This window comes from Bos mutus, chromosome 7 (assembly GCF_027580195.1).
Source record: "Bos mutus isolate GX-2022 chromosome 7, NWIPB_WYAK_1.1, whole genome shotgun sequence".
Classification (NCBI taxonomy): Eukaryota; Metazoa; Chordata; class Mammalia; order Artiodactyla; family Bovidae; genus Bos; species Bos mutus.
The window spans coordinates 65,669,851-65,682,438 of NC_091623.1; the positions used below are offsets into that span (position 1 = coordinate 65,669,851).

The 12,588-nt window shown below is 36.8% G+C and overlaps 1 protein-coding gene across 1 annotated transcript in view; it reads right to left on the reverse strand.

The window, feature by feature from the left end:
• The window catches only part of SLC12A2 (solute carrier family 12 member 2), a 93,830-nt gene that overhangs the window by 57,232 nt on the left and 24,010 nt on the right, over nucleotides 1-12,588 (reverse strand). Inside the window, exons 2-4 of the mRNA XM_005888414.3 lie at nucleotides 10,963-11,082; nucleotides 9,636-9,711; nucleotides 9,188-9,283 (exon numbers count right to left, since the gene is read on the reverse strand). Of these exons, the coding sequence (XP_005888476.3) occupies nucleotides 9,188-9,283; nucleotides 9,636-9,711; nucleotides 10,963-11,082 (292 nt within the window). The remainder of the gene's footprint in view (nucleotides 1-9,187; nucleotides 9,284-9,635; nucleotides 9,712-10,962; nucleotides 11,083-12,588) is intronic.

Below are 12,588 nucleotides of genomic sequence, written 5' to 3' on the forward strand. Positions count from 1 at the left end.
CTGCTCTGAAAGGCTGGTCTATTTACTAATCAACACAGAGTGATACACACCTTAAAATAAAATGTTTATTTTGTAATTAAGTAAAATTACACATTTTACTTAATTCTAGCAAGTACAATTGACTCTTGAACAACACAGGTGTGAAATGCGCAGGTCCACTTATATGTGGATTTTTTCAATAAATATACTGAAAATTTTTTTGGAGATCTGTGATAATTTGAAAAAACTCACACATGAATCACATGGTATAGAAATACAGAAAAAATTAAGAACAAGTTAGGTATGTCATTAATACATAAAATGTATGTGGACACTAGTCTATCTTTACATAGGTTTAAGGTAAATGATACCTAATATGAAATTAATATGTTAATTTTCTTTCTAATACATTAACTGCTCAGAGAATTAACATACAAAACAAGCTGTGCTCTGTCCCTCCCTCTCTGGTAATTAGAGAAACTGCACATCATCGCAGATAAGTGGTTTTTTAAAAATGTAACAGTGTTTATAATACTATACTATGAATATGACTATAATACTGTATGCCATAAAAATTGTACAAGGATTCACTCATTAGTGCAGAGGCTAGGCTACCATGATACAATCATATCATTATACTGCTGCTGCTGCTGCTAAGTCGCTTGAGTTGTGTCCGACTCTGTGCGACCCCATAGATGGCAGCCCACCAGGCTCCCCCGTCCCTGGGATTCTCCAGGCAAGAACACTGGAGTGGGTTGCCATTTCCTTCTCCAATGCATGAAAGTGAAAAGTGAAACTGAAGTCGTTCAGTCATGCCAGACTCCTAGCGACCCCATGGACGGCAGCCTACCAGGCTCCTCCGTCCATGGGATTTTCCAGGCAATCGTACTGGAGTGGGGTGCCATTGCCTTCTCCTATCATTATACTAGGCTACAATAAAGCAATCATATTTCTGCCTCTTTGTTTTCAATGTGTGAATTGGTATACCAGTAAATAAATATAAATTCCACTTTTCACATTATCTTTCCATTTGTTAAATGTTTATAATTTCTCACATTTTAAAAAAACTTCTGTTGGAATATAGTTGATTTGCATGATGTCTTACTTTCAGGTGTACAGCAAAGTGCATCTTTTCATTTTATCTCTAGTGTTAGTAATACATGTAACACAAATAGTGTTTTGTAACATATAAGACAATATTAATGCAGGTATTAACAAATGATTAATCTTGTAAAAAGATGATGTAAAACGTATGGCATCAGTACAGTACTGTAAATGTACTTTTTCCTCACTAGAATTTTCTTAATAACATTTTATTCTCTCTGGTTTACTTTACTGTAAGAATACAGTATATAATACATATACACAAATATCTGTTAATCAATGGTTTATGTTACCTACAAGGCTTCTGGTCAATAGTAATCCATAGTTAAGTTTTGGGGAACTCAAAAGTTATACAAGGATTTTCAACTGCGTAGGGGTCATCAGCATCTCTTACCTATGTGTTATTCAAGGGACAACTGTACGATTATCATTCCCATTTTACATATGTGAAAATTCAGGCTTACAGAGGTTAAGTAACTTGACCACAGTCACACATATAGTAAGGGAAGAAATGGGCTTAAACTCAAGTCTCTCTGAGTGCTTATTCAGTACAGTATGTAAAATTAAATAAGACATTTTATTATCATTGAACAAGCTGAAGAGTATAAAAAAATTATGAATTAAAAGGCAACAATAGAAAAACTATTTTATTTACAAAAAAAATCTGTTGTTCAAGCAAACACAGAAAGTCGATATGGAAAAGATATCCTCATGAACTCTCAAAATTTGGCTGTAAAATGCCCTGTCTTCTAAGTGTAGAAAACACCAATGAAACAGACACCAGAGATGCTAAGTAATACAATACTATACACTGGGTTCCATTATTACTACATATTGATTTGGGGATACATGTCCCTGCAGCTCTAAGTAGATTTCAAATCAATAACCAAAACTCTGACTAGGTTAATCAACAGCTATATGATTACTGGCCATAAAACAAGTCACTATATATTTCAAAGAACTGAAATGACATAGCATTACTGATAACAGTGCTGAATTAAATGTATGGACTTCACCTGAATATGTTTTAAATTATGCAACATATTTTTAAGTAACCCACTAGTAAAAGAACAAATCACAAGGGAAATTAAAAAGTATTTTGAACTGAACAATAATGAAAAGAGAACCTATCAAAATTAGTGGGATAAACCTAAAGCAGGAATTACAGCTTTAAGTACTAATATTAAAAAAAAAGACACTTCTACTAAAAGTAAATAAATAATATGAAATCAATTACCTAAGCTTCTACCTTAAGAAAACAGAAAAAAAGGAAAGCCCAATGTAGGGGGAAAAAAAGTTAATACCACAGTTGCAGAAAACTATAAAGAAAAATCAATTAAGGTGAAAATGGACAAATTCTTTGAAAAAGTTGTCAGAACTATTGCAAGAACAGTAAATTGAAATACTCCTAAGAAATTAAATTTGAAACACACACACACACACACACACACACACACACAGAACCACAGGCCCAGGGAGCTTCAGCAGTGAGAAAGAAATAAGATCAGTTTTACAAAAACTCTTTCAGAAAATTGAGGAAGAACCAGTACTAGCCAACACCCTTTATGAGTTGAACTTAATCCTAATACCAAAACCTGACACAGATTATGACAAAAAAAGAAAATTTTAGACAAATATTTCTCATGATCATAGATTCAAAAGTCGTTAACAAAATGTTAGCAAGTAAAAAGTAGCAGAAACCATAATATTTTTTTGACCAAATATATCTTTGATCTTTGTGGAGTTTATGCCACGAATGCGAGGTTACTGAGATTCAAAATACCATATAATTTTGATAATAACAGAATAAGAGAAAAAAACCACATAACCATTTCAACAGATGTAGAAAAAGTGTAACAAAATCCAACATTCATTCATGATAAATACTACCAGCAATCTAGAAATAGAACTGTCTCAATCTGACAAATTACATCTTCTAGAACTCCACAGTTAACATCTTAATAGTGATATATTCAACTCAGTCCCCCTAAAACTGGCAACACCACAAGGATGTTTATCCTCACTGCTTCTTTACCATGGTACTGAAGGTCCTATCTATTTCAACAGGCTGACAAAATAGAAGGAGAAGGAAAAAGAGAGGGAGAGAAGAAAACACTAAAGATTGAAAAGAAAGTATAAACCATGTCTGTTCACAGATGACGACTTTATCTTTAGCAAAGTCACAGAACCAAGACACGTAAGTCTACTGCGTTTCTACACACAGTCATTAAAAAATTTGGAAAATGAAATTTACAATTACCATCTACCAGATGAAAAACATGACTGAGGGATACATTGAACAAAACATGCAAGATCTCTATACTGAAAAATATACAACACTGCTGACAGAAACAAAGATCTAAATAAACAGAAAGATACACCATGTTTAGAGACTGGAAGAGTCAATATTGTTAACATGACCATTCTTCCCCGGCAAAAATGTTAAGAGTGAAATCCCAAAGTCCCAGCAAGGTTTTCTGTCTTCAGAGAAATTGATACTGCCAATTCAAAAATTTTACATGGCAATACAAAGAACCTAGAAGAGTCAAAACAATTTTGAAAAAGAACAAAGTTTTAAGACTTAGAACTTATAAAGCTAAGCAATCAAAACAGGGTAGTCTTGGAATAACTGGTATAAGAATAAACGAATCAATGGAACAGGATACAATAAAGACAATACACAGAAAATTCGGTTTTCAACAACAGCACCAAAACTAATTCAGTATGGAGTAGATAGTTTGTTGACAAATGGAGCTAGACAAGTGGCTATCTAAGCGGGGGTGGAGGGGAGTGACAGCAGCGGGGAGAAACATAATCTCTGTCTCACATAATGTGAGCCTGTTCATAGTTAAAAATCTAAAACCCATACTCAACAATTATCTGTTGATGAACTGAAATACAAGGAATATAAAAATTTGATCTTAGTCACATAGGTAGGTTTCTACTGATTTTAGATTCTCAGAACTACCTCTCAGAAATTTGATGTAGTCTGGGCTTTTATTTGAAAGTGTACTGACCTCTGTTTTTATGCTCCAAACCACACAGTGGTTGAAGAACTGTTCCCTTCTATTGCTCAGTTCATATAATACACTATAAATCAAAATCCAGAATTCACATCTCCATATTATAAAAGGCTGCCTGTGGTTGTCCTCTATTTCATAATGAGTTGATATTCAGAGATTGTCTGTGGACAGAAGAAACTCTGGCCTGTGAAATCTAGGAAACGCAGATCTGAGTGACAGTAGAAGCTGGCCAGCACCATCTGAGTTGCAGAATCTGTAAATTCTGTAAAATAGGAGCTTTCAAGAACACTGGCAGGATTTGCAGGATGGGAAAGAGTTCTGGGCTGCATGTGTATATGGCTAGGGCAGGGAGTATGCCAGAGGAGAAGGAAAGAGGGGACTCCATCAGCTAGTTGGCGGTGCTAGTTCTACTCCGTGGAAATAGAGGACTGAGGAGATGGTTCTCTAACTTGCCACTAATAGCTTCAAATAGTACCCTCCTCCCATTATTACTATATTCCAATCAAGACTGAAACTAAAAACCTTGCATTTTCTAAGTTTTAACTCTTTTTCTTCCCCTGAATGTTTCCGTATTACTTTTATCCTAGACTTCATAATCAGACACCATTATACTTCTTTACAGGGCTTCCCTGGTAGCTCAGCTGGTAAAGAATCCACCTGCAATGCAGGAGACCCCAGTTCAATTCCTGGTTCGAGAAGATCCCCTAGAGAAGGGATAGGCTACCCACACCAGTATCCTTGGGCTTCCCTGGTGGCTCACTCGGTAAAGAATCTGCCTGCAATGCGGGAGACCTGGGTTCGATCCCTGGGTTGAGAAGATCCCCTGGTGGAAGGCATGGCAACCCACTCCAGTATTCTTGCCTGGAGAATTCCCATGGACAAGAGGAGGCTGGCTGTCTGCAGTCCATGGGGTCACAAAGACTTGAACACGACTGAGCGACTAAGCACAGAACAGCACATTTCTTTACAAGTTGACAGTTAATTTCTATTTTTTAAAAAACTACACTTCTCTAGATTCTACCTGTTTAAATCTCTAAAAGGTACTGTTAAAGTCAGTGTAAAGGCTACTTTAGTTCAGTTCAGTCACTCAGTCATGTCCGACTCTTTACGACCCCGTGAATTGCAGAGCACCAGGCCTCCCTGTCCATCACCAACTCCCGGAGTTCACTCAGACTCACGTCCATCGAGTCAGTGATGCCATCCAGCCATCTCATCCTCTGTCATCCCCTTCCTCCTGCCCCCAATCCTTCCCAGCATCAGAGTCTTTTCCAATGAGTCAACTCTTTACATGAGGTGGCCAAAGTACTGGAGTTTCAGCTTTAGCATCATTCCTTCCAAAGAAATCCCAGGGCTCATCTCCTTCAGAATGGACTGGTTGGATCTCCTTGCAGTCCAAGGGACTCTCAAGAGTCTTCTCCAACACCACAGTTCAAAAGCATCAATTCTTCGGCACTCAGCTTTCTTCACGTCCAACTCTCACATCCATACATGACCACTGGAAAAACCATAGCCTTGACTAGACGGACCTTTGTTGGCAAACTAATGTCTCTGCTTTTCAATATGCTATCTAGGTTGGTCATAACTTTCCTTCCAAGGAGTAAGTATCTTTTAACTTCATGGCTGCAGTCACCATCTGCAGTGATTTTGGAGCCCAGAAAAATAAAGTCTGACACTGTTTCCACTGTTTCCCTATCTATTTGCCATGAAGTGATGGGACCAGATGCCATGATCTTACTTAGTAACATTAAATCTCTCCTGTGGCATAAAGAACAAAACACATTTCACACACTTCCGTGGAGTTGGAAGCACACACCTTATAAAATGAGAATAAAATATTATTCAGTATTAATATAGAAAAATACATATTATAATTAAGAACCAAGATAAAACAAATTAAACTGTCAAACACTACCTCAAAGTAGTTTATATTAATTACTACATGCTCAAGTTTAAAAGAGGGCTCTTGAAAATGAAATTATTAAACAGAGCAACCACAATCAGCAATATTTTGAGTAAAATATTTTCTTGTTAATTCCCTTAATAGTCAACTTTCAAGCCTCAGTGATTGGGCTAGAGGGCATCCAATGCAGATATTGCTATTCCCATTGCATCTCTACCTAACTCTTTGCACCCTGACCTTCTAGATAGTTCCAGTTCCCCTGATCTCCCATTATGCAGCCCTTTCAAGGAAGAAGTCAAAATTAAGTCCTCAGTGACTGGGATAGAGGGCATTCAGTGTAGGCACCCCTGGCCCCACAATACTGAAAGATAACCCCATCTATACACGAAGCAAGTCTGAAAGTTTGTTTTAAACCATAAGCCCCTCTCTATCTTTTTGCTCCCTGCAAAATTTTATTGAACAAGGATTCCTTGTTCCAGAGAGATTCCCAGTCTGGCATTTGCTGCTGTCATCCTATAGTCTCATTTGTAAGTCCTCTTTTCCCTGCCTATTCTATGCTTCCTGGAGCTATAGGCACATCACATTCAGTACTTCACAGGTGCTCTTATTAAGTAAAGCATTTACAGAATTGTAAGAACCAATTTCTTTTTCTTCTTCACTTATTTTGTAGAATAATTTCCTAAAGGATAAATCTCTTATTCATTTCTTTCTTATACTGAGTTGAGGTAGGGAAATTTTCATTCAGAAAACCTGATTCACACTAGATTCTTTATCAGTTTTCAAAATAAATTAGTTCTCTAGCATTCTACAAAGGTAAAAATGAGATTTTGTATGTTTGTGTGATGTCTGTGAAGCTAGGGATTTTATCTTATATTATGCTTTCATTTAAATCAGTTATAATTAGTAGTACTCCTGTTCAAACTATCCAAAGTATTAGCTTTTTCAAGTTGGCTCCTCAGTCCTTTTAACATGAAACAATAGCCTTTGTTATCTTCTTTACTTACTGATGAGAAAAGATGTCTAGACTTGTCTAGTACATTTCCTACCCGGATATGGAATCAGTAATTTCTCCAAGGTCCCCTGGTTCCTTGGAATGAAAATACACAATGTGGGCACTAGGGGTGCTCCCTGGTACTGGGCTGACCATCCGTGACAGGTGATTTTTGTGGAGAGAGCTAAGAAATACACTCTTTGGGGATAAACTGTATGATTCATACTGGTATTTTTAATTTAGAATCATGAATACAGAATAAAATGTAATCTCACCAGTTTTATACCTATATCCACTTTTTCCCATGTGGTAATACTGTTTAACCAAGAAACCAAAATAAATTCTGTTAGGGATCTCAAAGTCTATGAAGCATATATAGAGGAGACAGGAGTTTACATTCATTGCAAGAATCTACAGGAACTTTAACTGCAGATAATGCAGCTCACTTATATTCTATAAAAGATCAACTAGGTTTCTAACATCATTGACTGATCTAAATGAAAAATCAATGCCTTCTAGTAAAGCTTCAAAGTATTTGGTCATTTCTTTAAATTAACGGCTTCTCTTTTCCTATAGGTTTCATTATCTCAGCAAACATATTTACTTTGTCATTTAAGAATAAGTGGTAACATAAAATTTCAAATTATATAATTCCATATATATATGTTTTATATATATATATTATGTTTATATATATATATTTATATGTGTGTGTGTGTGTTTTTTCCCTATAGTTTTAGTTTACTCTGTAAACTGACTTATCATTTTGAGGGAAGTCAGACAAAACTGCAACATGGTACTTTTTTGGGACACAGCTTCATGCATTCCACATTCTCATACTTTGTCCATGTCCCAGGACAGAAGATTAGATACAAGTCTCTGAAGTATTTGTAAAAATATATAAAAACTACTGGTAGTACTGCATGAAGTGGTTTTTTAGTCACAATGCAGGAAAATCTATACTTTCCAGAAGTTTGAACTCCCATAGAGAACAGTCTGGGGTTTGTGCTGACAGTGGGTCTGTGCCCCAATCCCCTTGAGGCTCACAACCTAGATTTGAAGGGCTGAAGACAAGGAGAAAGTCGATGATGATTTGCTGATCCTCTCAAATAACTAATACTGCATCCATTTCTCCTTCTACTTCCATTCCCTAATAGTAGCAGAATGAAATGAAGCATGGGGCACCTAGTTGACAAGCAACCAAGAACCTCTCAGCATTGCCTGATTAACTCTCGGGCATACCCACATCTTAGACCCCAACTTCATGTACACATAAAACAGCCAACACACAGTCATAACTGTACTGATATGAGCTACCAGCTTCCGCTAGGGCTACAGTGATCTGAATCCTCTGAAACATAAGATATATGAAGAGACTGGGGAAAAATGAAAAGCTGAATCTGGTTCTTTCCCCAAGTACTAATACAGATAAAGCAGAAGTTGTATGTATGTAACGTTAAATACAGATCTGCAAAATGGTTGAGGCAGATGGAACAGGCAGATGCCCTCCTCAGTTGATCTGCTATGACAAATTTATAGGAGCTGGTACACATCTTCTCTTCTTCCTCTCAGCATCTTCCCCTCCAGCTGAATGATGAGTTCTGCTTTGGAAAATGGACTTCTTTTCTTCTTGTTCTCAGGGGTCCCAAAACCATTCTCCTGCTGTCTTGGGTATTCTTCCTGGCAAGAGTAAAACCTTACAAGGCAGATCTTGTGGGCTCCAATACAACAGGCCTCAGGGTACCCTCAGAAGAGAGCTGGATTTGAGGGTATGGATTCAGGTTTAACTTACACAAGCTCTTAAGACCATGAGGAACATTTCCTTCAGTGGGGAGGAACGAGGTGACACCTGTATAATACTGACCAAATGCAGGCTGCACAACACTAATCCAAGGGCGAAATCCTGGGAGGAGGTAACAAAGGGTGCCTCAACGGAGAAGAAACCCAGTTAGAAGCTCCATTCTTGCTACCAGACACCTGAACACCTGAACAATTTGAAGCATACATGTTTGTGTATGGATCAATTTAAAATTTTATATTCAAAATCTACTTCAGAAGTGCTCAACAGCAACTTTCTTGCCTATACAGAACCCAAAATGTTGTTTTTAAGGTAAAAAATAGAAATATTTTTAAATCTGTTTATTTAGTGTCAGTAATTCAATGACGATGATCTGAAAAGACTGAATTTACCTCCTCGTACAAACCCATTAGTAGCTATTGCTGATGTAGACAATCCTGTGATAGTTGTCACGACAGTGGCCATTGCTATTACAATGACTGACAGACCTTCAGGGAAAGAGAAAAGAGAACTTGAGAATACCTGTAGTCTCATTTAAATCTGCCACATCTAGAACTGATGAGTCTAAGTATATTGAATTAACATTATAACTTACAAATTATCTTACTTTTAACCCATTTTAGATCAAATCCAGAATTAGAAAAAGGGACATTAAGACAACTGTCTGACACAAAGGAGAATGTAGCTTAGAATGATTCTAACTGATTGAATTTTATGAACTTTAGAATTTTATGAACTCAGTTGAATTTTATGAATTTTATGAACTTTATTGAATTTTATGAACTCAGTTACTTCCCCTACTCATTCTCAAATGAATCAACAGTATGTAAATTCACTCACCTATTCCAGCTTGACCCACAATCCATGACAATCTAATAAAGAGCATCACTCCCCAAATGTTTAACATACAACGTACCTAGAAGAGGAAGAGCCAAGTCACAGGTGAAAAGTAATTAAATACAATACACAGTAAATGCTCAACTAGCCAACAGCTGGATAACATACTTTTAAAACTACAGAAAGTCATTTTAAATCTCTTATCCGAAGATTTTAACAGATATTTTTAAAAAGAACTTTAGTGAGAGCTTCAATGTGAGCTAACTAAAGTATAAGTATGATGTAATATATGAGTGTGTATATATTTTACATACACACACACACACACACAAATTATCTGAAGCAGCAGAAGCAAATGAACAAGAAAGATACAAGGAATATTTCAAGACTTCAGCCCTAAAGAAGAGCAGTGTATGTTCCGCCTTTTCAAACCAAGTAAGTTTAATTTTTAACTTACTCCTTAATAACATCCTCATTTCATAATTTCTAAGTAGCCTTAAATAATTCTGTAATATTTGTCAATTCAAATGCTAACTATTGACACGTTTCAGAAACCAAAACTCTTCGTAAGACAGTATCCCCAACTTATTTTTACTTTTATTTATTATGCTCATACATAGTATAGTCTTCTGAAATGCTAAAATCTAAGACTAGGCAAACAATACAACCCAGAGCATAAAATGCATTCTACCAATTAGACAATAAAACTATGGCTAGAACTGGAACTTTCCCTCTACTCCCCTAAATGTCAACACAACTCTAATTTAGCGCTTCCAGAGTCTCAGACTGTCTACTCTAGTTAGATCCTTAGAGCCTATTCAAACACAGGGAAAAAAAAAAAAAAAGTAAATCTGAACCTTAGTTACCTAAACCTGTCTACTGATGTGATCTCAACATAAATATTTCTCCTATATTCTGCTGCTTAACTTCTACACATTTCTCTTCAAAAGACAATCTGGTAGCAGGAAAGGAAGCAGGCACATTTCAGCGATGCTGCCTGCCCAGCATCCTTGATCCTGCTGCTCCCATCAATGTAACAGCTTCATACTTAATTTCTGAGAAGTGACAATATGTGAGATTCATAAGAGGTTATATAATATAATTCAGAGGTAACCAAGTATAATTCAATTAAATGAATAAGCATATTTCCTTTACCCAATTTAATACCCAGAAGAAAAGGAGGTATAAGTTATTAATTTGGTTCTCCTTAAAAACCAGATAAAACTGTTTTAGGAAGAGAAAACATTATTTGAGAATTAATGATAATACTAGGAAGACTTTCTAATAAACAGAAATATGTGACTCTAAAATTAGGTCTATAGGTACATACTAGTACACCCTTAATCCAGCCAAACTTCACGACTCCTTTACTTTCCGCAGTGTATGTGACCACAGCCTCTCTGGTTGGCGTGCTTTCTTCTCCATTTGCAAAGCCATCCTCAAAAGGTTCCTGTTCATAAGAGGAAATGTGAATTATGCTTAAGAGTTATTTAACATTTAAAACCACTTGATAAAACAATCATCACTAAACACACTTAACCATGTTTAAGGAGGGCACAGTACAGAATTCCAAGAACCAAGAGTTTCTAAATATTTTACCTGAAAGTGAAAGTCACTCAGTTGTGACCGACTCTTTGCGACCCCATGGACTATACAGTCCATGAATTCTCCAGGCCAGAATACTGGAGTGGGTAGCCTTTCCCTTCTCCAGGGGATCTTCCCAACCCAGGGATCGAAAATGTAAATCAATAAAGTGGAAGAAAACCTTAATCATTGAGTTTTAAACCTGTAAATCTTATTGTGACATCAAATCCATTTTAATAATTTCAAATTTTAATTACATTTTGGTGGTATCCCAAGAACACAAAGAATACTATTTGCTAAGTATAGGCTAGCCAGGTGGGTCAATTCAGACCTTGTCTCTCTAGTCTCAACTTCATATTGCCCGGATGCATCCAACCCATATCTGAAATTTCAGTGTTAACACTGTCAAACTCCTCTTTGGAACCAATGAACGCTTTTCTCTGTACAGTTGCTGATAGTGGGACTCTGTTGACCCCAAGGTTCACTCCTAACTGCTGTCTTTACTCAGTACTTCATTCAGTGCTCTTCACTCTTGCCTGACTTTTCTCAGATTCAGACATGAACTGGTTGACACAGTGCATTTTCACAAGTGTTTCCCTCTAAGGCTTTTATGTTTCACGTCTGATTCTATAATTCTTAGTTTCTGTTCTTTATATTCTCTTTCCCTGTCCATAGTTCCTTTTAAGAATCATTTTCAGTAGTTACACACTCTACTGAATTCTGAATATAATTTTTCTCACAAAAATGAGCTGAAGCAAGTTTTGTGTTACAACAGAGTGAAATGTATGTAATAATACAAACTTCCTTTTTTCCTTTGACTTCTGCTAGCCAAGTAGATTCAAATGCATTGTTGCTGTTGGTTTTTCAAAGTGCTGTCAACCAAGACCTGCTGTTGTTTAGTCGCTAAGTTCTGTCCAACTCTTTTGCGACCCCATGGACTACAGCCTGCCAGGCTTCTCTGTGCATGGGACTTCCCAGGCAAAGATACTGGAGTGGGTTGCCATTTCCTTCTCCAGGGGATCTTCCCAACCCAGGGATTGAACCTGCGTCTCTTACATTGGCAGGCAGATTCTTAACTACTGAGCTACATGTGTTTTTTATTTATCCTGGGTATACATATAGAATTGCTAGACCATGAAGTACTTGTTGCAATGACTACATCTTTTCATCTTTCTCACCTCTTCTCTATCAGACTGCAGACTGTTACTCCTCATTTCAGTCAATGTATCTGCCTATTTTTAGCCCTCTTTCTCAGGTAGAATTTGACATAAACCAGTAACAGCTAAACATGTTAGAAACATGTACAAACAGGAAAAATGTAATCAGGGGCCTGGTAGCTCAGCACCCCACTTTGGCTTTATCTCCACCGCCG